Here is a 23,647-nt window from a genome sequence, read left to right on the forward strand (position 1 = left end):
TGTCAATTTGTATGTGTAAAATTACAGTCACTATCACCATTGTCCATTGATCATTTGGTAGTAGATGAGCTAAGCTTAGTTTTAATCCATTTTGGATTTTTAAACTCTTGTCAGATGAAGAATAAATTGAACCAGTAGGTGATTTTCCTTTGTAAAAATTCTTAATTTCTCAAAAAACTTGCTAAGCAAGATTTAGTTATAAAGTTCCATGCTTAAACCACATGCAGATTATTGAGAATATGTACATATCAATTTAGCATCTACTGGTGAATATTCAGGATATTCTCTTAAAATTTGGATTTTATCTTTTGTGTTAACTGCTTTCTGATAGTTCTTGGCCTGTGGTAATTGAACGTTGCCAAATTGAATGCTTAGTAATAATTAGCACAAAAGACACAATCAATGGAGAGTGTATACCTGTTCGTTTCATAGCACATAAGGTTGGCCAAAAAAGATTCTTAAAATGAACTGCTGCTGAACTTGAAGGAATTGGTAGAGACACTGATTTTTTAATATATTACACTAGAATATTTTTGTTGCGTAGTTTAATTTTCTACATGATTTTAATTAACAGTAGTAAAATAATTTTGTGTGAATGAATTTGGATACTGTATACTCAAATATGTTGAAGTTAGCCATGATATTCCCTGAAAGTATGGAGTATTTACAAAGGATTGCTTCCTTCCAAATTTAGCTTCTTCAACTGAAAATTTTAAATGTATAATTTTTACATGTGAAAATTTATAAATATACATAATACATTTATATAACACACTCATACACATACACACTCAAACTTACATATATCCACTTATACATATATATGTTTGGGTGCATATAAATGTTTTCATGTGTATACATGTATATGTTGTAATTGTGTGTTTACTTTTTTTTTTTTTTTTTTTGCGGTATGTGGGCCTCTCACTGTTGTGGCCTCTCCCGTTGCGGAGCACAGGCTCCGGACGCACAGGCCCAGCGGCCATGGCTCACGGGCCCAGCCGCTCCGCGGCATGTGGGATCTTCCCAGACCGGGGCACGAACCCGTTTCCCCTGCATTGGCAGGCGGACTCTCAACCACTGCGCCACCAGGGAAGCCCTGTTTACTTTTTAAAGTGGGGAATATTAGCCTTTTTTGATTAAAGGAAACTTGCAGTCAGGCATTATTTAATTCCAAGCCTAGGTAGTTTTCCTTAACTATGTTTTTGACATTTTTACTCTGTGATGTCATAATAGATAACCACATCCATTTCCTATACTAAATCCTGAGAATCATTTTTCTGTTGCATTTTATCTAGCATTTCAAGATTATCAGGTAGCACTGGACGTGGCGGAAAAGTTCATTGATGATGGCATTATAAGGTTTTATTAGTAGCTTAATCAGCAGAGGAAAATACATTTTCATCATCCATTTTCCACAGGCATAATAATTGTTCATCATAACTTTTAAAACTGAATTATTAGTGTATAATTTAGAACCTGGTTGGAAAAATTTGGATGGCTTCCTTTCTCATTTATAGACTTCATTTCCATGGAAACTTTGTTTAAATAATTATGTAAGTGATGGGTAAGTTTTGAAGTTAAAATCTTTGAAAAGGAAATTACTATCAAAGAATTTCTCAAATCCTTCAATGTAACGTGTTATTCTTTTTGTAAAAACCACGTTCTAAAGGTTAATTTTCTTTTTATCAGCCTTTTGTTGAACTTATTTGCAGTTGATTTCATACTATAGTCTGAATTAAACTGCAGTTTTACTAAATAAAACAAGCTTTTGCTTATTACCCAGGTAAGTCACACAAGAGACAGTTTTTATGTTAATCCTGGCTTCCGCTTGTGAATTAAGACTAATAAATTGATGTAGTGATGAAATAGGTTATTATAATTGATAGTTAAACTCTTAATATATATCACATCTCAGAGGAAGTATTCTAGATAGGATCAAACAGGAAAATTTGTCTTTTTTTTTCTGTGTATGAAATTAGTGGTGGTGAGGATATGTTTTGAGAAGTATATATAAAATTATTTTCATGTGAAAAATAAAAATACTGTTATAGGCAAGAAATGAGGACAATAGAGTTTTATGTTTATCAAGACATAAATGTAAAATATATAAATATCATAGGTAGTGTTCCTCTGAATTTAAGACTTTCTTAATTTTGTTAATGTATTAGAGGTTTAAAGAGTAATGAATTGATTTTTCTAAGGTTTTTAAAAAATTTCATTACTGTACAAGTATTTACAAAGAAGGTATTCTTTCTGATAATCCGCTCTACTACAGAACTTATTACCTTGAAAATGTGATCAGCTCTAGAAAAAGATTTAACGGAAATCTGGCAACACCCTATTGACCTTCTTAAGCAGTTTATAGCAGCTATGCGTTATTAAGGAGAAATACAATTTGGAGGCTTTTAAATTTTTTATTTTAAAAAGCAGAGACTCAGATGATCTATAATACTTCCAGTGATTTTTATGTTAGTCTTAGTGTTTAAAATAGATTATATTATTATGGACTACTCTGTAACATTTTGGGCTCTGTCATTAAGTACTTCTCATTACTATAAATAAAAGTCAAGATGGCTTTAAAGGGACCTTGGAGTCCATACTTTAGTCTCCTATGTTATGGTAGATCTTTTTCATTCATCTAAACTAAAAGTTATTCTTTTTTGCAACAACCTTGATCTTACCCTTTATTGTTGTTTTTGAATACAAATTCTATTTTTTTGTACCTTTTTGCAGGGGAGGGCAACACAAAGTATTTATTTATTTAACATCTTTATTGGAGTATAATCGCTTTACAATGGTGTGTTAGTTTCTGCTTTATAACAAAGTGAATCAGCTGTACATATACATATATCCCCATATCTCCAGTATTTATAAATGAAAGTAAAATGTTTATTTTTATGGAAACAGTAAAAATGCTTCATTATCTCTAGAAGGAAGAAGTATTAAGAATTTAGGGGGATGTATTCTATTTGTACTTTTTGGTGTAAGGATGGGAAAAGCATGTTCTAATACAAGTTTACAAATACTGGAAAATAAAATGAAGAAAATTAAGTCATCTGCAGTCTTACCACTCAGAGATAGTCACTATTAACATTTTATTTTTATTTCCTTTCTTTTTTAATGCATACATGTATATGCTTTTCTAACAGAACTGGGATGATGTTGTATGACTTTTATGTCACCGTATGAGTTTTGCTTCTTGCTGTTTTCTCTTAGCACATTTGAACATTTATTCATGTTGTTTTTTAACTTGTTCTTAAGTGACTGCGTAATATTTTATCACTGCGAGCTACATGAAAGGTAGTGTAGAATAGTGAGCTCTAGAGTTAAACTTCCTGGCCTCAAATGCAAGCTCTACCACTTCCTAGCTGTGTAACCTTGGACAAGTTATTTTCTCTCCCTGTGCCTCAGTTTCCTTATGTATCAAAGGGGGGGATAGTAATAATACTTCATAGGTTTGTGGTGAGGATTATACCTATTAAAATATTGAAAGCAATTAGAACAGTGCCTGGCAATAGTAAATTACATAAATAATCATCACTATTATTGTTAACATTATTATTTATTACAATTTATTTAACCAGTTAACTAACCCCATTGTTAGTCTTCAAGATGATTCCTGATATTTTCTATTGTAATAAACACTCTGCTGAACATCCTTTGCACAGCCCTTTCTGTACAGCTGTGATTATGTCCTTAGGCCAAATACAGTGAAATGGAATTATCCGTCAAGGGGAAATAAACATTATTGAGACTTTGATGTATACTCTTAATTGCTTTATGGAAAGCTTGTTTATACTTTGTCTGGCAGGGTTTGAGAGTGTCTGTTTTATCCCCACAAATATTAAAAATAAACCTAGATAAATTTTATTTTATCTACTCTAACCGTCATTTCCTGGAAATGCTCAGAAGTTTATCATTGTTACTGTGGAAAGACTACCGGCATATTATTTTTAAAAGTTTGGGATGCTTGAACTACTCTAGGAATTTTACAGAAGATAACAGAGACTGGTTGAGATATCTGATTTGTCTCTTGCCAGTCTGTGTTGTAAAGAATTCATTGAAGCACTAGATTAACTGCTTTCTAACGTTAACATTCTTAAGATTCTAAATTAAATTGATTAGTATGTGCATTAGTTAGAATATAGGTAGAGTCTTTAATGGAGAGACCTGCCCTCCCTCATCCCCCATCAGTGACTGAAATTAGAGAGAAGTTTACATTTCTCTCATAACAGTCTGTTGGGAGCCGTCCCTAGCAGATGGGTTGGTTCTTTTATCTTCCACATATGGCTTCCCTGCTTGGTCCATGGTGACTGCTCCAGTTGTTGACATTTACCCCCAGACAGGAGGGCAGTGGGGAGGGGGGTGCTAAAAAAAGATCAAGGACAGCTAGCCTTTATCTTTCAGACTGTGACTTGGGAAATGTGCCTGTCACTTTCTCCTGCCTTCCATGGGCTCATACATAGTCACATGGCAACTTCTAGCTTCAGGAGAGGCTGGGAGAGGTCTCTAAGTAGATAGACATAGGCTCAGCTGAAATTCACTGAGGGGAAGGTCCTATTTTGAAAAGGGATAAGGACAAGATGCATACTGGAGGCCAGTCATCAGTCTTTGCCACAGTAAGACAATAAACACTTCAGATCAGTAAGATTAAGATCAATGACCTACTAGAAAAGTTGAGAGTTACAAGTAGCTTGCAATTATGGGCAAACAGCTCAACTTTGCTCATAATTTTAAAAATTGCAAATTAAAAATAGGATTATGATATTTTTCATCTACTGAATGTGTAGTGATGTCCATTGTTGGAAAGGGTCTGGTGAAATAGACCACTACAAGATTGAACATTTTTGGAGGGAGGTTTAGAACAATAAACCAAAAATGCCAATATATTTTAATCCACAAGTTTCACAAACATGCGAAGATATATGTACGTGGATATTCATTGTAGCATTGCTTGTAATTTGGAAAACTGTAAACAATCTAAATGTCTGTTACTGGAGAACCCCTGGTGTATTATTTATGAACATAACTATGATGTTCAGAACTTGATATATATGTGTTATTGACATGAAAAGGTAAGCTATTTAGTAAGCAAAAGAAGTAAATTTTAGAAAGTGTGTATGAAGAGAATGATCCATTTGCTTTGGGACAAAATGTAGATAAAAAATTTTCAGAAGAACCCAGAAAGTGCTCTTGGCAGTGGCTTTCTGTGGGGAGTGGGGAACTTTCTTCATTTTATATACTGCTTTTGAATCTTTCGATGTGTCATATTTTAAAAATGAAACACAAAAACAAAACAACAGATGTCACTCATTCTCCAAAACCTTGATTAGTAACGTGTGGGAATTTCACTGACTACATGCTCTCTCATGTTCATCCATCTACTTGGTCTTTTACCTGACTAGTCTTTTTTTTTCTTGTTTGTTTTTAAATCAACTTTATTGACATATAATTTTGGCATGATAAATTGTGTTCATTCAACATGTACAACTTGGTGAGTTTTAACAGATGTGCACGCCTGTGAAATCCCACAGTCAAGATACAGAACATTTTCATTATCTTCAAAAGATTGTGCCCCCATTGCAGTCCGTGCCTCCTCCGCTCCTGGCCACAGGCGTCCACTGTGTGCTTTATGTCATTATGTTCTTCCTCTCCTAGAAGTTCATATAAATGCAGTCACACAATATGAAACCTTTTGTGTTTAGTTTTGCACTTAGCCTGGTGCTTCTGAGATTCATTATGTTGTTAGCAGTATGTTCCTTGTTGCTGAGTATTCATTTTATGAGCTTACTATATATTTTATATTCATTCATCTGTCAATGGACAAGTTTGTGTTGTTTCCAGGTATTGGCTCTTGTGAATAAAATGTCTAAAATGTTTTCAAAAGTAATTTTATATTCCCACCAGCATGTATGAGTTCCAGTTGTTCCCATTCTCACTGACATTTGCTATTTTTGGCCTTTTAAATGTTAGCCCTAATGGGTGTATAATGATATCTCATTGTGGCTTAAATCTGCATTTCTCCTATGAGCAGGGATGATGACGATCCTTTGGTGTGTTTATTGACTATACATATATATATATATATGTATATATATATATATCTTCTGTGAAGTGTGTCCAAATCTTTTACTCAGTTTTAAAATCAAGCTGTTTGTCTTATTATTGACATTTAAGAGTTCTTTTGATATTTTAGATACAACTAATGTGTCAGATACAAATTACAAATATCTTCTCCCATTCTGTGACTTTTTTTGTTTATTTATCTGATCACTTGTAATGTCATCAATGTCATTGTTATGGATTATTTTACCAAGATGAGGAAGACTTGCCCTTTTGAAGGAGATGTGAGGTGATGAAATTATATCAGAATATGAACTTGTACATTCACTTCTGGAAGGTTCACCTGATCTGGGGATTCCACTTAATGAATTGACATGTTGTGTTAAGTCAGAACTAGCGAACAGTGACCATGGCAGTAAAATATATCAGTATATGAATCTCTTTCACTGTTACCAAGCAATAGAGTTTATCTGTCTTTTCTTACCAGTACTCAAAAGCTCTCTTCTAAACCAACCTCTTTCTTCTCATTTCTACCCTTTTTCTTATCCTTCTCCTGTTTTAAAAACCTAGCACAGCATTGCACGTTCTAGGAAGAAGGGCTGGTTGTCGTATTGAATAGGAGCAACATAGTGACTTGATTTCCATTTAGCACAAGAATTAAAGAGATTTTATAAGAGTAAGGCCTTTGGTCTAGGACAGGGATTAGCAGACTATGGCCTGGTGACTATATCTAGCTTGACGCTTGTTTTGTAAATAAAGTAAATATTTTATGTGTTTTCTGTGGCTGCTTTCACGCTACAATGGTAGACTCAAACTGTTGCAACAGAGACCATCTGGCCCACAAAGCCTAAAATATTTATTATCTGTCCCTTTACAGAAAAAGTTTGCTGATCCCTGGTCTAGGGAGAAACAGGTCCATAAACCTGTAAGCAGCAGTAAAATGAGTCATTTCTGTCTGGGTGAAAACTCTTGTTTCCTCAGAGACTCACAGGCACCACTCATAGTAAGGGGGGTGCTATCCAAGAAATGGGAACTTGTCAAGGCCTCCTCTCTTAAAGGTGTCATGTATTCATTGGAATGATATTGTGAGCTTGTACAATACTCATCACCGCCAGAAAAAGACACTTCTCGTAGAGTACTCAAGTTCGTCCTAGAGATGTGTGTAGTCCCCCAGTTGTCTTCTAAAAACACTTCGTAAAGCTGCCTCCCTTGTCTCTCTCTCTCTTTGCTCTTGTAGCCCCCCTCCTTGCGCTAAGAATAGTGCTAGAAAAGTGAGAAGTCAAGCAGTGTATCAGGGTTAGGCTTGGTGAATGCAAAATGAATGGGGGTGTAGGGTGGGGTTCTACAGAACGAAATCATCCAAGAAATGTAAGAGGCCTTCTTTGTCGTTGGTGCTAGGAAGATTGGAACAACCCTACGGATGATTTGTCCTTCTGGTAACCACCTCTTTCTAAGATAAATAAGTGAAATGAGAGTGACATTAAGAATACATTAAGGGTTTCTCACAATATAAACTGAACTTTGTGTTACGTGGTGAGGATCTTTATTGATAGGACTAATTAGAGAATCTCATTAATTTCTATGTCTTTTATCAGTGTTTTGCCAGTGTTTATTTTGGTTTTTTGTTTTTTAATTTATTTATTTTTAGCTGCGTTGGGTCTTCGTTGCTGCACACGGGCTTTTTGTAGTTGCAGTGAGCAGGGGCTACTCTTCGCTGTGGTGCGTGGGTTTCTCATTGCGGTGGCTTCTTTGTTGCAGAGCACGGGCTCTAGACGCGCGGGCTTCAGTAGTTGTGGCTCGCGGGCTCTAGAGCGTAGGCTCAGTAGTTGGGGCACACGGGCTTAGTTGCTCCACGGCATGTGGGATCTTCCTGGACCATGGCTCGAACCCGTGTCCCCTGTGTTGCCAGGCGGATTCTTGACCACTGCACCACCAGGGAAGTCCCCAGTGTTTATTTTGAATTTGTGGCTTCAGGGAAATGCTTCAAGTGTCCTTGTTCCTTAAATCAATATTCAGTTTTACTTATCTTCTTGTTCATCACTTATGTATTGACCTGTGGTTACTGGAAATTCTCCCATCTCAAGAAAAATAGGGTTTTGTGGAATTAAATTGAATTTTTGAAGACAATAGCAGTCATTATTGAATATTTGAAACAGAAATACCGGGTGCCTTAACTTTTCTTTATCTTAGAGATGCTATATCATGGCCAATGTCATTATTAAGTCTGAAATTCCAGCCTCCAATCTTGTTTGTCAGAAATTAATGATTTTCTTTTAAAATCATGACAGAGCCATACTGTTAGATATAATTAGTTATGACCTGGGAGTTGAATTATGAGGAGATAACTTAGTTTATAATCATAATGCATGTGAGGAGGACATAGTTCATTGATGTTCTACTTCCTTCCCAATTAATGTTCATTAGAAATAATATTTAAATGGAAGTATTTTTCTAAATACAGAATACTTATTAAAATAGGGTTATTAATAAGGGCACATTTACTTATTAGTTCAGAAAGGTTAACTGTGATTATGGTTTTAATCTCAAATGAGATATATGTCAAGTTGTTATGTTTGCTAAGAAGATTTGTACAAATTTAAGATATTATTAATTTTTATAAACCAATAGCAATATGTACTTATTTCTGTTTTGGTTATTTTTGAAAATGTCTTTAGTAGATTATTATATTCATATATTAAAATGTTACTAAGTTTTTCACTGAAACCTTAAGCTAAACACTTTTTAGTGTAATTTATTTTTCTGAATTATCTTCTGAATAAAATTTGTTACTTCTGAAGTGCTGTCAGCTGCCAAGCCCAAAGATGTAAGAGGGACATAGAATCTGTTCTTTTGGTGGAGTTAAGTTGGGACTACACCATGAAGCCTTAATACAAAGTTAGTTTGTTCTGACATATGCCATGTATGTTTTTATGAACCTGATATGTTTGTAAAGTTAGTAGGTAGACAGAAGCTTCTTAGGGAAAAAAAACAAGCACTGTTGAAGTCATGCACATTTGTTGAAATTATAACTGCCCTTTTCTTAGACATGTTTTATGCCTTGTTTAAATTTTTAAATTTTATTCCTTGTTACTCAGTGGTTTTGTATGCATTCAGAGTTGTAGATTTGTAGTTGTAGCTGTAGATTTATGTAGTAATAAAACTACTCAGTTTTTCCAGCTTTCTTTCTGAAAAGCTTTTGGGGGGTTGTTTTATTTTTATTTAAAATGCACCCATTTCTTTATAAGTTTCATACTAGACATCTATACATAAAAGACAACATAGTTGCAGTAATGACTTAATCATCTTTTACTGTTTCGTTTGAAAATTACAAAGAGTAATATTTTAGTTGATTTCAGTTGCATATAAATATTTATTATTTTTAATATCCCAAGAACAGGACTTATATTACTAAAAATCCCATGGAATGCTTAAATACTCAGAATATACTCCAATAATTTAAATTCTACTGAATATAGAATTATTTCAAAAATACACACAAATTATGTGATATAAACACAAATATTTATGTATTCCATTCTTACTGGATTTCATACTAGCCCGCCCAGCTCTGTTACTCTGTGATTTAGTCATTTAATATGATTTTATATTCTTCTGCATTTATGCAATCTGTGATTTTGATCAGGTGTTTCTTTTTTTCTGTTAATCTAAGTTAATTTTAGCACAGCCCATCTCTGATTATACATGCTAATAAGTAAGGAAAGAGCACAGCATAAAAAGTTACAATTTAAAAATAATTTTAAAATCTCAGTCAAGGCAGTTTTTAACTTTTGTCTTTACTAACAATTTCTTCAACCCACCCTATCACTTCAGAAAACTCTATCATTTCATTTTATTTCCCTACTCTGGTTTCTGTTAGAGGTGCTAAGAGTGAGTAACTCATGGCTAGAAGACGGGGGTAAAAAGCAGAGTTTTAGATAATCTACATGCTCAGTAATCCTCCCTTGAAAAACAGCAAATGAGCTGAGCATTTCACAGAATGCCTTTTTCCCTAATTTATCTCAGGAGTATTTTGACCAAAAATAATGCTACTACAGAAAACACCATAATAGGATAAAATATTATGACTCATAGAAAGTACTCAATCCTATTTAATAAAGTACTTTTTCTGATTCTAGTCCTTTTGACGAAAGAAGTAGTTGTTGAAATGTTCTGTGAACCCTTGGTTATATTAGAATATTATGGGGGCCTTTTATTGTCATTTTTCAAGGATTTCACTTAAATAAAAATTCTTATTGTATACTGTTTTCATTGTAGTCATGGAGAAGAAATCCTTTAGCCTTGTCATCAAGTTGAAATTGCCCTTTAGATTTCTCATATTTATAACCTCAGTAGTTCTAGCTGGTAAAACAAAAACCTCATAAATACTCAAAAGGCAGTCTGGACTAGATCCAAACAGTTGCAGTTATATACCTCATCTTATTGTCCTACTAGAAATTTATATTCATTTATTTATGCTCCCTACCCACCATTGATATGGCTTACCATAGATCTTCAAAGTACAGCATGCATTTCAGACAGTATTCAGGTTTCTAAAATTCCATTATCAGAAATCATTTTACGTTATACAGTTCGTTTTAAGAGAGTTTTTTTTTCAAACCTATATTCTTTGCAACCAATAAAATTTCTAAGCCTTTTATCAGTTCTGTAGATACTTGGCTACAGCAAATGGTGTTCCTAAATTCTTTCATAGAGTTCTTGTAGAATCATACAACTATTAATATTCATTGAATACTGTAGTTTGTCACCAACATTATTATACTTCATTCATTGAACTTCCTTAGATCCATTTTGGTACTTTTCATTTCTTCTTAAAAGTAAAACAAAACCAAAAAACTCTGAAGGTAATCACATAAATTTGTTGTCTTGCAGTTTGAGCTATCTTAAAACTTAAGCAGCCCTCCAAATGGCTACTCACCACTTGTAAGTAGTGGTCAGGTGACCTTTAAACAATATTCAGTTTGTTTGTATTATAATTTGAATTGAGAATGTGCTGGGAGGAGAAAAGAGAAGGAGACTGCTATTACAAGCTGACTTAAATCACTTTTAACACCTGATTATGTATGTTGACATTTTGCCGCACTGTTTAGCATTCCTTTTCAATTCACATCATGCTGAATTACATGTAGATCATTGTTTTTTAAATATTTTGGGAAAAGAAGGTTATAATACATTTTCTTAGATTGTAACAAGCTTAAAATTAGTGTTTCATGAAGGAAAATTTCTGAGTATTCTAATGGCTTTTTTAAAAAAATCATTTATTTGCTAGGTAAGTTCTCTTCTACGCTTTATGAGACTGGTGGCTGTGATATGTCACTTGTGAATTTTGAACCAGCAGCAAGAAGAGCATCCAATATCTGGTATGTGTGAAGTCATATTAGGGGAGTGTATATACTTGCATATGTTTGCCGTTTTTAAAGTTTGTAAACATTGAGATAGAAAAGTTATTTTGAAAACATTTGTTTATATTAGGTTAAATAAATTGTCATTATGCATTTGTTGCCAAAGAATTAAAGTAGAATTTTTTGCTGTGGAAAAAAAGAAAGCTGTTATTCTTAAAACAAAAGCTATTATGTATTTTTAAAAAATTAAGTAAAAATTTCCTGTAGATCTTACCATGAGACAGCAGTTTCCTGCAATTTCAAATTTAACTATGTATATATATTGCATGATGGAAAAAACTTATTAGAAAAATATTTACACAGCTAAGTTCAAACCCATTGATTCTCTTTCTTTGTGTAATTTCAAATTTTTATTTCTGTGTGAGGGTTTTGGTCAAGTGTCTTTTTAAATGATTATCTTTTATTTTGTTTTAAAATGTGTTTACCAGCTGTAAGAAGTAGGAATTTCTTAAAATGTGGGTAATATGTTGCATTTAGTTTCTTTTCTCTCCTTCCCTTAGGAAGGAATTATGTAAGATAACAGAAGTTAGGAGGAAAGCAAATAAGAAATAGAAATCTTGATCGTGTAACATAATCAATTATAGTTTAGAATGTGTTAAATTTTTTTTCTGAAATTTTAATCTTACTCATCTATTCAAATTGCTGCATTGAAATTCATTGTTGATTGATTAGCTCACTTTTTTTCCACAAGAGTCATTTGATTCTTATTTTAGGACTTCCATTTAATAGTGGGACACACCTATTTATATGTTACATATCTATGGGCAGTTAGTTTTTTCAGTTTTTTATGGGTCTCTTTAAAGCAATAGGGTCTTGTGATCACTTAGCTTAGCATGCTGAAAAGATAGAACATTTCAGAAACTGTACTCTTTAATAAAGCTCCTTTAGTCCAGTTTCAGAATTCACCCCCTCAAAAATGATTGGAGTGTTCAGATGATTTTGTAACAGTGGAAGCAATAGGAGGATGGAGCAATGGGAACACTTTATTATGTTTAATATAATTCAAGATAAGAACAATTCCTTACACCATAAATGTGGTAAGGTCTTAAGTTTTGAAATCTAAATTTGACTGAACTGTGGAAACTGAATTGTCACGTCCTAGACTATTATATCATAGGTTAAATTTATTATGGCTCCTGGCAATATGTTAATTGCTTTCTTAAACAATTTTCACAAGAACTTTGTCATAGAGGTACTTTTATTCTATGTTACCAATGAGGAAACTGAGGTATAAAAAGGTTAGATAACTTGTCCAAGATCTCATTCAGTTGATGAGGAGATTTGAATATAGATACTTTGACCCAGAGGCTATGCTCCTAATCACAACTCTAGGAAAATTCGATTTTGTACTTTGAAGTTTACATGGAAAAGTAGACAGTGTAAGTATCATGTAATTGTTAATAGACTTATTTTTCTTTCTACTACTTGACAAGCTGTTTATTCCCTAAAGTCTTCTTCATTTTTCTTTAGTGACACGGATTCACATGTATCCAGTTCTACCTCAGTTCGATTTTATCCACATGATGTGGTAGGTTTTCCTTTATTTTTATAAAATGCTGTATTTTCAGATTAAGTAGCTATACAAATCAGAAAATTGATGAGGTTACAAAATATCAGTTTTGTTGAAAACTGGCAAAATCACCTTTGCTGTCCCATAGTGGATCTCTTCTCATAAGTCCTTTGTTAAGAAGCAAACAAGCGTAAAGCACCATGAAGTTTAATTAGCTATTTATGAATCAGTAACTACACTTTTGAGGGTACATAGAGGTCTGTTTACTCACCAGTGTCATAATCTGGTTGTGCCATTTTTAACTGTGCCATTTTAAAACTTCACTTTGAACATTATGATTTTGGTACATAGCTAACTGATTTGGTACTTATCTACTAACTGTTGGTTAACTATTAGTTATTCATATACCAGTGTGTGTGCTTAGTGATGTTACCGCTGTATAGAAAAATGCCATATGAGATGCAGTGGGTATATTTTAAAAAGATAACACTGCCTTTGTGTGATGTATATCAAAATAAGGTTAGAAAAGATAGAACAGTTGAAATCCTTATAAGCAATATTTAAGAGATACAAAGTACGTGTAGATAAATTTAGTGCCAAAGAGATTAATTATTAGAGGCTTCCTGAAGATGATGAGTTGTGAGCAGGGTTTTAAAACCATAGATGTGAATTGGCACAGAACAGTAGTTTTCAACATTTGGCAATGTCTGGACATATTTTTGCTTGTTACAACCAGGGGGATGCTGTAGGTATCTAGTGGGTGGAAGCCAGGGATGCTGTAAAACATTCTACAGTGGAAAGCATAGCCCCCACCCAAAGAATTATCTGGCTTGAAAGTACCTGTAGTGCCAAGATTGAGAAACCCTGGCATAGAGGATATGGGAGAAAAAGTGTTTGGGGAGATATTTGTCAATGCTTAGAGACAGAAATGGCTGTTATATAAGAAACATATTTTCTTGACTTTACCCCACCCCTGTGTAGGAAAAATAAAGACTGTTCCTACTCTTCTGCTGCAATGTATTCCTGGAAACTCCACAGGAAAGCAGAAATGGGGAAATGATTACAGTGATCCCTTGGTATCCGCAGGGGATTGCTTCCAGGACCCTGTGCGGATACCAAAATCTATGTTTGCTCAAGTCCTTTATATAAAATGGCATAGTAGTATTTTCCACTGTTAAATGGTATGAGAGCCTTGAGACAGCAAAATGCTGGCTAGTGCTATGCTAAATTCAGTAAACTTTGGATTCTTTCAGAGGAAGGGGAAACTGGTGAATGGATGAGTTGAAGCTGAAAGAAATGTAATGTGGTACTACCCTGTATAGCCTCAGATGAGCAGCCTGCCAAAACAAAAATAAAGGAGTGTGGGAAGGATTTGAAAAGAGCAGTAAGAGTGATAAGAGACTGTACAAAGAATTGAGATTTGAAGGCATTGAATCCAATGCAGAGGAGCTTAGATTTGACACAGTAGTGAGGTTCATAGCTTAATGAGAGAAGAGAAGGGGTAGGGAGAAGGGAAGCCGCTAATGATTCCCTGTTGGTGATTTTAATGGATTCACTAGCTATACAATCATAAAATACTAAAATTTCAAATACTTCCTAGAAAAATCTTTCCAAAAGGCCTTTGTTGTAGTTCACTTCCTTTTGTCACCTTCTGTAGTTTCTAACAATCATAAAATATCCACAAGAGTGGACTAGTGTAGATAATTAAGGAGGTTTAGATAATTTGCAAGCTGATTGCATAGCCCTTGAAGCATGACTTGATTAAAGATATTTTAAGCCTTTCAATGCTGATTTTCTTTTAGCTCTCTCTTCCACAGATTCGATTGAACAGACTATTGACCATCGATACAGATTTGTTGGAGCAACAAGACATTGACCTAAGCCCTGATTTGGCAGCTACTTATGGTCCAACAGAAGAAGCTGCCCAAAAAGTTAAACACTATTATCGCTTTTGGATCCTGCCCCAGCTGTGGATCGGCATTAACTTTGACAGACTCACACTTTTGGCCCTGTTTGATAGGTGAGAATATAGTGTGATATTAAAGATATACACAGATTTTATTTTTAAATTGAAATGTATTAAATTACCCATTGAGTATTTGACTTGGTTTCCATGTTGGAAGGTGTTTTCTATTTTGGTTCTCTTGAGATAAAATTTAAGTTAGTAAGGCTCCCAAACATTGACTCTCCTGAATCCATTAAAAGCTTTTTTTGTGGAAATTTTAATATGTTTATTTTAAAAATTGTTTTTATCATTAAGAATCATACAACTGGGGCTTCCCTGGTGGCGCAGTGGTTGAGAGTCCGCCTGCCGATGCAGGGGACACGGGTTCGTGCTCCGGTCCAGGAAGATCCCACATGCCGCGGAGCGGCTGGGCCCGTGAGCCATGGCCGTTGAGCCTGCGCGTCCGGAGCCTGTGCTCCGCAATGGGAGAGGCCACAACAGTGAGAGGCCCGCATACCGCAAAAAAAAAAAAAAAAAAAAAAAGAAAAAGAATCATACAACTGTACTTAAAAGCCAGAGAATTTGAGGTGTTAATGACCATAAGGTTATATGTAGTATGACTCGAACTATAAAAGGTATAATAGTAAACAGTATTAGTCAATTATGAACTTGGTGACCAACTGCTGCTTCTAGTTGACATGGAGTAACAAAGACTGGGTTTACTCTTCTACCTAAAACAATGAAAAACAGATAAAATGCATGAAACAGTGGTTTTCAAGACACTGGAAATAAGGCAGAAAAGGACCGTGATTCCTGAGAGATGGGAAGCAAATTATGTGAGCCCACCTTACTGCCTTAAGAGAGTCCCCAGGCTGTGGTACTGAAGTAGAGTCCAGCAGACTTCCTGAGTTGAGGAGATGGAGCTCAGAGTCCAGGGAGACTAGAGCAGCTCAAGTCTGTAGGATAGAACATCAGAGAGAGGATTGCTGCTCAGAGAGAGAACCTCAGAGATTTTTAGTGGGTCTCCTCAACTCTTCAGCAGAGTATTGGTAAGAGAATGTATAGGAGGAAGACAGGGTCAGAATGATGTGAAAGAAACAGGAACAGTGCCTGGCACACAGGGCTGGGGATAGTGCCTATCCCCACCCACCATAATTCATACTTTATGATGCATTGTGTAGGGTACTCAGGAAAGTCTTGCCTTAGAAGTGGGGAGTAATTAGCCCTAGCATGAGCACTACTCCAGACCCACCTAGCAAGCCATAAAACTAAGACCTGAAAGTATCAAACTGTTTCCAAGTAGCATAACAAAGCTCAACAAGATTTATAGAAATCCAGAAATTCTCACCACATAAAAAGTTAAGATTCACAATATCTGGCATCCAATCGGAGATTACCAAGCATACAAAGAAATGACAAAATGTGATTTATAATGAGGGAAGTAAGGAAACCAACCTGTAACTGTCACTGATATTAGAATTAGCAAAGACATTAAACAGTTATAAATGTACTTTGCGTGTTAATAAAAATTAAGTAGAGATATGGAAGATATGAAAAAAAAAGACCCAAGTCACACTTAGAGATGAAAACTAAAATGTCTGAGATGAAAAATACAATGGATGAGATTAATGGTAGATTAGACATTACAGAAGAAAATATAAGTGAAGTTGACAGCATGGCAGTAGAAACTAAAAAATGAAACAAAGAAAAAAGAATCATTCTCCTACTCCCATCCCCCAATGAAAAGAATATACAAAATGAAAGTAAGCCAAGGGAGACAGGAAGAGAGAAAAAATTTTGAGGAAGTAATGGTGGAAAACTTTCAAAATTTGATGAAAACTACAAATGTACACATTGAAGAATCTTCATGAACCTCAAGTACAAGAAACATGAAAAAAACTATACCAAGGCACATAATTGCTCAAATCAGTGATAAAATCTTAACTGCAAGAGAAAAAAAGATGTAGTTTGTACAGAGGAACAAGAATAAAGAAGACATCAGATTTATTGTTGGAAAAAATACAAATGAGGAGATGATGGAGCATCATTTTTAAAGTATTGAAAGGAGAGAAAAACTCAACCTGGAATTCTATAGCCAACAAAACTGCAAAAACCAAGATGAAATAAAGACATTTTTGGACTAGGAAAAACTGAAAGAATTTTTTTCAAGCAGACCCGCACTACAAAATATATTACAGGATGTCTTTCAGGCAGAAGGATAATAATACCAACTGGAAATATGGACCTACCCAAAGAAATAAAAGATCACTGTAAATGGTAAGTAACTACATGAATAAATATATAAAAATTTTTCTTACTGATTAAATCTCTTTGAGACATAATTGGATGTTTAAACAAAAATAATAATGATGTATGATTTATAAGATAAGTAAAAGTAAAATTCATGACAATAATAGCATAAACGCCAGGAAGGGGCATATAAGAGTATACTACTATAAGTTTCTTATACTGTATATGAATTAAATATAAGTTGCTTATACTGTATGTATACTTATACTACATCACTTGAAGTAGACTGTCATAAAATGTATACTAAAGCAACTACTAAAATAACAAAAGAAAGAGTTATAACTAGTAAGTTAAAAAAATAAAGGAGATAAAATAGATTCATAAAAATTACTCTCTTAATCTAAAATAAGGCAGAAAAGGAAAGACATCAAAAACAGATTGACAGAAGATAAATGACAGGATGATAGTTGGAAAAGTCAGAAATTGTCAAATTGGAGGAAAAAAACAAGACTCAATTCTTTGCTGCCTACAAGAAATGCACTTTAAATATAAAAACAGAAAAGATATACCATGCTAACACTAATCACAGTAAAGCTAGAGTGGCTGAATTAATGTCAGACAAAGTAGATTTCAAAGCAAAGAATATTACCAAGGTAAAAGGAGGTCATTTTATAATGTTAAGTGGTCAATTAATGCATAGGATTTAACCATCCTAAATGTTTCTACATCTCAAACAGTGCTTTGAAGGAAAAGCTGATAGAAATGGGAGAAATGGATAAATTCACAATTATAGTTGAATTCAACACACCTCTCTCAATAATTGATAGAACAAGTATGTAGAAAATCAACAAAGATATAATTGTCAGCCAACCTAAGTTGATTGACATATATGGAACACTCCACTCATAACCACAGAATACACATTCTTTTATGTGCACACAGAACATTTACCAAGATAGACCATATTCTGGGCCATAATATAAGGATCAAATTTAGAAGGATTTGAGTCCTATATAGTGTGTTCCCTGACCACGGAGTTAATTATAAATCAGTAACAAAAGAACCTTGGAAAATCCCTAAATATTTGAAAGCTAAATACATCTAAATAACTCATACATCAAAGGACACATCAAGCGGGAGATTAGAAAATATTTTGAACTAAATAAAAATGAAACACAAACAGAATTTTTGTGATGCCACTAACACAGTACTTAGAAGAATTTATAGCACTGAATAAGAAGAAAAGTCAATTCAGTGACTTCACCTTCCCCCTTAGGAGACTAGAAAAAGAAGATCACGTTAAGCCTAAGAAAGCAGAAGAAAGAAAATCATAAAGAACCAAGCAGAAATCAGTAAGGACACAGAAGACAGTAGAGAAAAATAAAGGGAACCAAAAAGCTCAATTAAAGTAATATACTTTAGCCAGGCTGATCAGGACAAAAAAAAAAGTTACAAATTACTAATATCAGGAATGTGAGCTAGGATATCACTACAGATTCTACAGGTAATAAATGGATAATAAAATATTATGAGCAGCTGTATGTAAATAAATTTGACAGTGGACAAATTTCTTGAGAGATAAAAACTATCAAAGTTCTGAAAGAAATACAATATCTTAATGTTGCTATATCTATTAAATAAATGGGCATTGTAGTTAAACACCTTCCCATAAAGAAAATTCCAGGCCTAGATAGTGCCAAAATAATATCCCAAATCAGTGAAGTGGAGAAAGGATAAGCTTTTCAACAAGTGGTGCTAGAAACATTGGATTTCCATATGCAAAAAAAAAAAAGAGAGAGAAATAAAGAATTTGTATTATTACCTTGCATCATATTACAAAAATTAACTCAGAGTGGATCATAGGCCTAAATGTGAAATCTAAAACATAAAATTCAGAAAAAAGCAAAACGTAGGAGAAAAGATTTGTGACCTTGGGTTAGGCACAATTGCACAGATGTGACATCAAAAACAGATCAATGAAAAAACAAATTGATAAATTGGATTCATCAAAATTAAAAACTAACAAAAGCCGAAGGGAGAGTACGTGTTCAGTTTCAAGCGACGTGGACAGAATATAGTGTAACAGGGCCGACGGATCATTGGATTCGGCAAATCGGGAATTCCACAACTGCCATATAAGAACAAGTGAAAATACCAGTGTTTCATTTATTGATTTGAAATTACTATTGAACTTGTTTTAATCTGGGAGAACTATCAAGTGAAATAGTACAGAGATGTTTGTGAATTTTATTTTTTAGGTCAATTGATTATAAATTGGGCATTGATGTAATATAAAGAAATAAAAATCTTTTTATGATTATGAAAGCAATTCTTTATTAAATATGTAGAAAGATTTTAAGACAGAGGCCAGCCAAAATCCTTCCACCCAGAGAGAACCATTATTAGTAGTACCAAATCGATATATTGTCTTTTAAAACCTGTATATGTATGTGTCTTAAGTAATAGAACTTGTATCTTCGTATACAGTTTTGTGTCCTCCTTTCTTTGTATAGCAAATGTACTGAGCATGTTCCTGTGTCAGTAAATATTCTTTAAAATCAAGAGTTTTAGCACATACTTAACATTTTTTGAATAAAATTTCCCCAAGAAGTAAGATAGATTCTTATTTTTTGGCATGATTTATAAAAGTCATCTTCAGGGACTTCCTTGGCAGTCCAATGGTTAAGACTCCACTCTTCCAATGCAGGGGGTGCAGGTTTGATCTCTGGTCGGAGAACTAAGATCCCATATGCTGTGCAGTGTGGCCAAAAAATAAAATAAATTTTAAAAAAATTATCTTCATTGCTGTATGTAGTATGTTGAACATCATACTGCTTCTTTTACAGTGTCAGTTTAGTAAAATATAGAATTGTCTCAGTAACTTTGATAGAGGCAGCATTGATGGTCTGTCACTGCCTTCATTCTCAACGTATGTAAGAGCCTGTGTTTAAGTAATTTTAGTAAGATTTCTGATTATTTCAGATGATTTAGACATGGGAAATGAAACCACTTGGTATCCAAATTTGCTTACAAACTTTGTCATATAAATGTTTTCAATTTAATTTTCTAGAAACTCTTTTGAGATTTTGTTTTTCAAACTTGTTTCTTTGTATATTTCCTTTATTTGCCATTCAGGTTGTTTAGTTATTTGGCAACAAACTTGACAGAGAAGCAGATGATAAGAAAAGTAAAGTTATAACATAGAAATTGAAACTGTATTATGTATTATAATAACTTCACAATCCACCGTAGCATGCTTTATTTGCACATAAGAATGTGTGCCAGTTTTCCATCTAAACTGAACATACTTTTTCCATATGATCCAAAACCTTGTTCAAACCCAGTACTAAAAAAAAATCTTAACAAGCATAGTATGAACTTCATATTGATGTCTTCCCTTTTTGCATTCTGATTAATTTCTTGTATTGATGATATACTTACTCATAAATTTTTCTGTCTACAGAAATCGTGAGATCCTGGAAAATGTATTAGCTGTCATCTTGGCTATTCTTGTGGCTTTTTTGGGATCTATTCTTCTCATACAAGGCTTCTTCAGAGATATCTGGGTCTTCCAGTTCTGCCTGGTGATAGCCAGCTGTCAATATTCACTACTTAAGGTACCAGCATCTCCCTTCTCTTCAGACTTTGGCATCATAGTTATGTTAAAAAGCAGAAGGTTTTCTATCATTCATTGAATTATAGTAAGAATATAATTTTTAGATTTATTTTCCTTGGATGTTTACGTTAAGATTGGGAAAGGAACAAAAGGGACATATAAACTTAAAAAAATAATGACGTGAACGAAGCTTCCTAAAAACTTTTTTTGTATTAAAATTAAAAAATAAGAATTCGAGTTCTTTTTTTCTCTCTCTCTTTTTCTTTTCTTTTTTCTTTTTGGCCATGCCACACGGCTTGCGGGATCTTAGTTCCCCAACCAGGGTTATAACCCGGACCCTGGCAATGAAAGTGCCAGGTCCTAACCACTGAACCACTAGGGAATTAACAAGAATTCGAGTTCTTGAAATTTATTTTCTTTTAATTTATCAACGTTAACTGTCCTACTCTCATATTTTAAGTCTTCTATTATGTAGGTGAAATTTATAAAGATCCATCATTGGTAGATAGAATAATGTCAAAACTAGCATATACATTCTTTGTGGACACAGAGAGCAGATCAGTGTCCCTTTGCTTTTGTCTAAATAGTGGTTCTAAAATACCAAATGTTATTAATTTTAAGCTTTCCATAAATGGGAGAATCAAATACCAAAGTTTTCACTTTGCATGCCACATCAGTGTGCACTGGTAACATGGACTGTTTTCTTTCCTTTCTTAGCCAGTACTGGTTATTTGCCTGATACATACTAACATGCAGAACCCTCTCCCATCCTGAAAACTATTTATTTAGTTCTGTTTATACCATCAGCTATCCTTTCTTTTTTCTCTCTCCATTTATAGACATCTGGAGTAAACCATCTTTGTCAACTGCTCCATTTCTTCAAGATCCATCCATACTCTTTTCCTCGTTACAGTATTGAAATTACAGTCTTTGTGGGCTAATAATCTCTAATTGCCAAATCTGTGTTCTTAGTCTTCATTCTCTGTGAGTGCTGCATCATTTAAATACCTGTGAATACTTTCTTCCATTTTTATGTTTTCCTCATTGACGATCTGTTACTTTACACTACCCTCATGATTATGCTATTTTGCAGGTAACTTTATTTTCCTTTGTTGATGCCTCTTTGTTCTTTTGACTACCTCTTAATTTACAAGAACTCTCTAGGGTTTTATTTGGCCCTCTTTTCAGTTTGTAATTCCTTGCCAGTGAAGTCATACTCTTTTATTACTTTGTTGCCCCCGTATATGAATTATGTCCAGATTTATGTCTCACAGGCTTCACCTTTCTTGTAAACTTTAGTCCTATATATCTAACAGGCAGCTGGGCACATTCTGAAAATGGCACATCATCATCTTCTGATATTTTCCTTTCCCAGTTCCTTTTCTTTTTCTTTTTTTTAACACCTTTTTTGGAGTATAATTCCTTTACAGTGTTGTGTTAGTTTCTGCTGTATAACAAAGTGAATCAGCTATATGCATACGTATATGCCCTTCCTCTTGCGTCTCCCTCCCACCCTCCTTATGCCACCCCTCTAGGTGGTCACAAAGCACTGAGCTGATCTCCCTGTGCCATGCAGCTGCTTCCCACTAGCAATCTATTTTACATTTGGTAGTGTATATATGTCCATGCCACTCTCTCACTTCGTCCCAGCTCACCCTTCCCTCTCCCCGTGTCCTCAAGTCCATTCTCTACATCTGCGTCTTTATTCCTGTCCTGCCCCTAAGTTCTTCACAACCTTTTTTTTTTTTTTTTTACATTCCATGTGTATGTGTTAGCATATGGTATTTGTTTTTCTCTTTCTGACTTACTTCACTCTGTATGACAGACTCTAGGTCCATCCACCTCACTACAAATAACTCAATTTCGTTTCTTTTTATGGCTGAGTAATATCCCATTGTATATATGTACAACATCTTCTTTATCCATTCATCTGTTGATAAACACTTAGGTTGCTTCCATGTCCTGGCTACTGCAAATAGTGCTGCAACGAACATTGTGGTACATGACTCTTTTTGAATTATGGTTTGCTCAGGGTATATGCCCAGTAGTAGGATTGCTGGGTCATATGGTAGTTCTATTTTTAGTTTTTTAAGGAACCTCCATACTGTTCTCCATAGTGGCTGTATCAATTTACATTCCCACCAACAGTGCAGGAGGGTTCCCTTTTTTCCACACCCTCTCCAGCATTTATTGTTTGTAGATTTTTTGATGTTGGCTGTTCTGACTGGTGTGAGGTGATAACCTCATTGTAGTTTTGATTTGCATTTCTCTAATGATTAGTGATGGTGAGCATCTCTTCATGTGTTTGTTGGCAATCTGTATATCTTCTTTGGAGAAATGTCTATTTAGGTCTTCTGCCCATTTTTGGATTGCATTGTTTGTTTTTATGATATTGAGCTGCATGAGCTGCTCATATATTTTGGGGATTAATCCTTTGTCAGTTGCTTCACTTGCAAATATTTTCTCCCGTTCTGAAGGTTGTCTTTTCATCTTGTTTACGGTTTCCTTTTTTGTGCAAAAGCTTTGAAGTTTCATTAGGTCCCATTTGTTTATTTTTGTTTTTATTTCCATTTCTCTAGGAGATGGGTCAAAAAGGATCTTGCTGTGATTTATGTCATAGAGTGTTCTGCCTATGTTTTCCTCTAAGGGTTTTATGGTGTTGGGCCTTACATTTAGGTCTTTAATCCATTTTCAGTTTATTTTTGTGTATGGTTTTAGGAAGTATTCTAATTTCATTCTTTTACATGTAGCTGTCCACTTTTCTCAGCACCACTTACTGAAGAAGCTGTCTTTTCTCCATTGTATACTCTTGCCTCCTTTATCAAAGATAAGGTGACCATATG

General features: G+C 34.3%; 1 protein-coding gene across 2 annotated transcripts in view; it reads left to right on the plus strand.

Moving 5' to 3' along the window:
• PCNX1 (pecanex 1) overlaps positions 1 to 23,647 on the plus strand; it is a gene marked incomplete at its 5' end in the record, with an annotated part of 180,708 nt that overhangs the window by 76,308 nt on the left and 80,753 nt on the right. The window contains 4 exons of one of the 2 annotated variants that reach the window (XM_079700727.1): positions 11,351 to 11,441; positions 12,954 to 13,011; positions 14,796 to 15,013; positions 20,652 to 20,805. In XM_079700727.1, coding sequence (XP_079556853.1) covers positions 11,351 to 11,441; positions 12,954 to 13,011; positions 14,796 to 15,013; positions 20,652 to 20,805 — 521 coding nt within the window. The remainder of the gene's footprint in view (positions 1 to 11,350; positions 11,442 to 12,953; positions 13,012 to 14,795; positions 15,014 to 20,651; positions 20,806 to 23,647) is intronic. The other variant, XM_079700728.1, reaches the window with a different exon arrangement.

Source organism: Hyperoodon ampullatus, assembly GCF_949752795.1.
Source record: "Hyperoodon ampullatus genome assembly, chromosome: 3".
Classification (NCBI taxonomy): Eukaryota; Metazoa; Chordata; class Mammalia; order Artiodactyla; family Ziphiidae; genus Hyperoodon; species Hyperoodon ampullatus.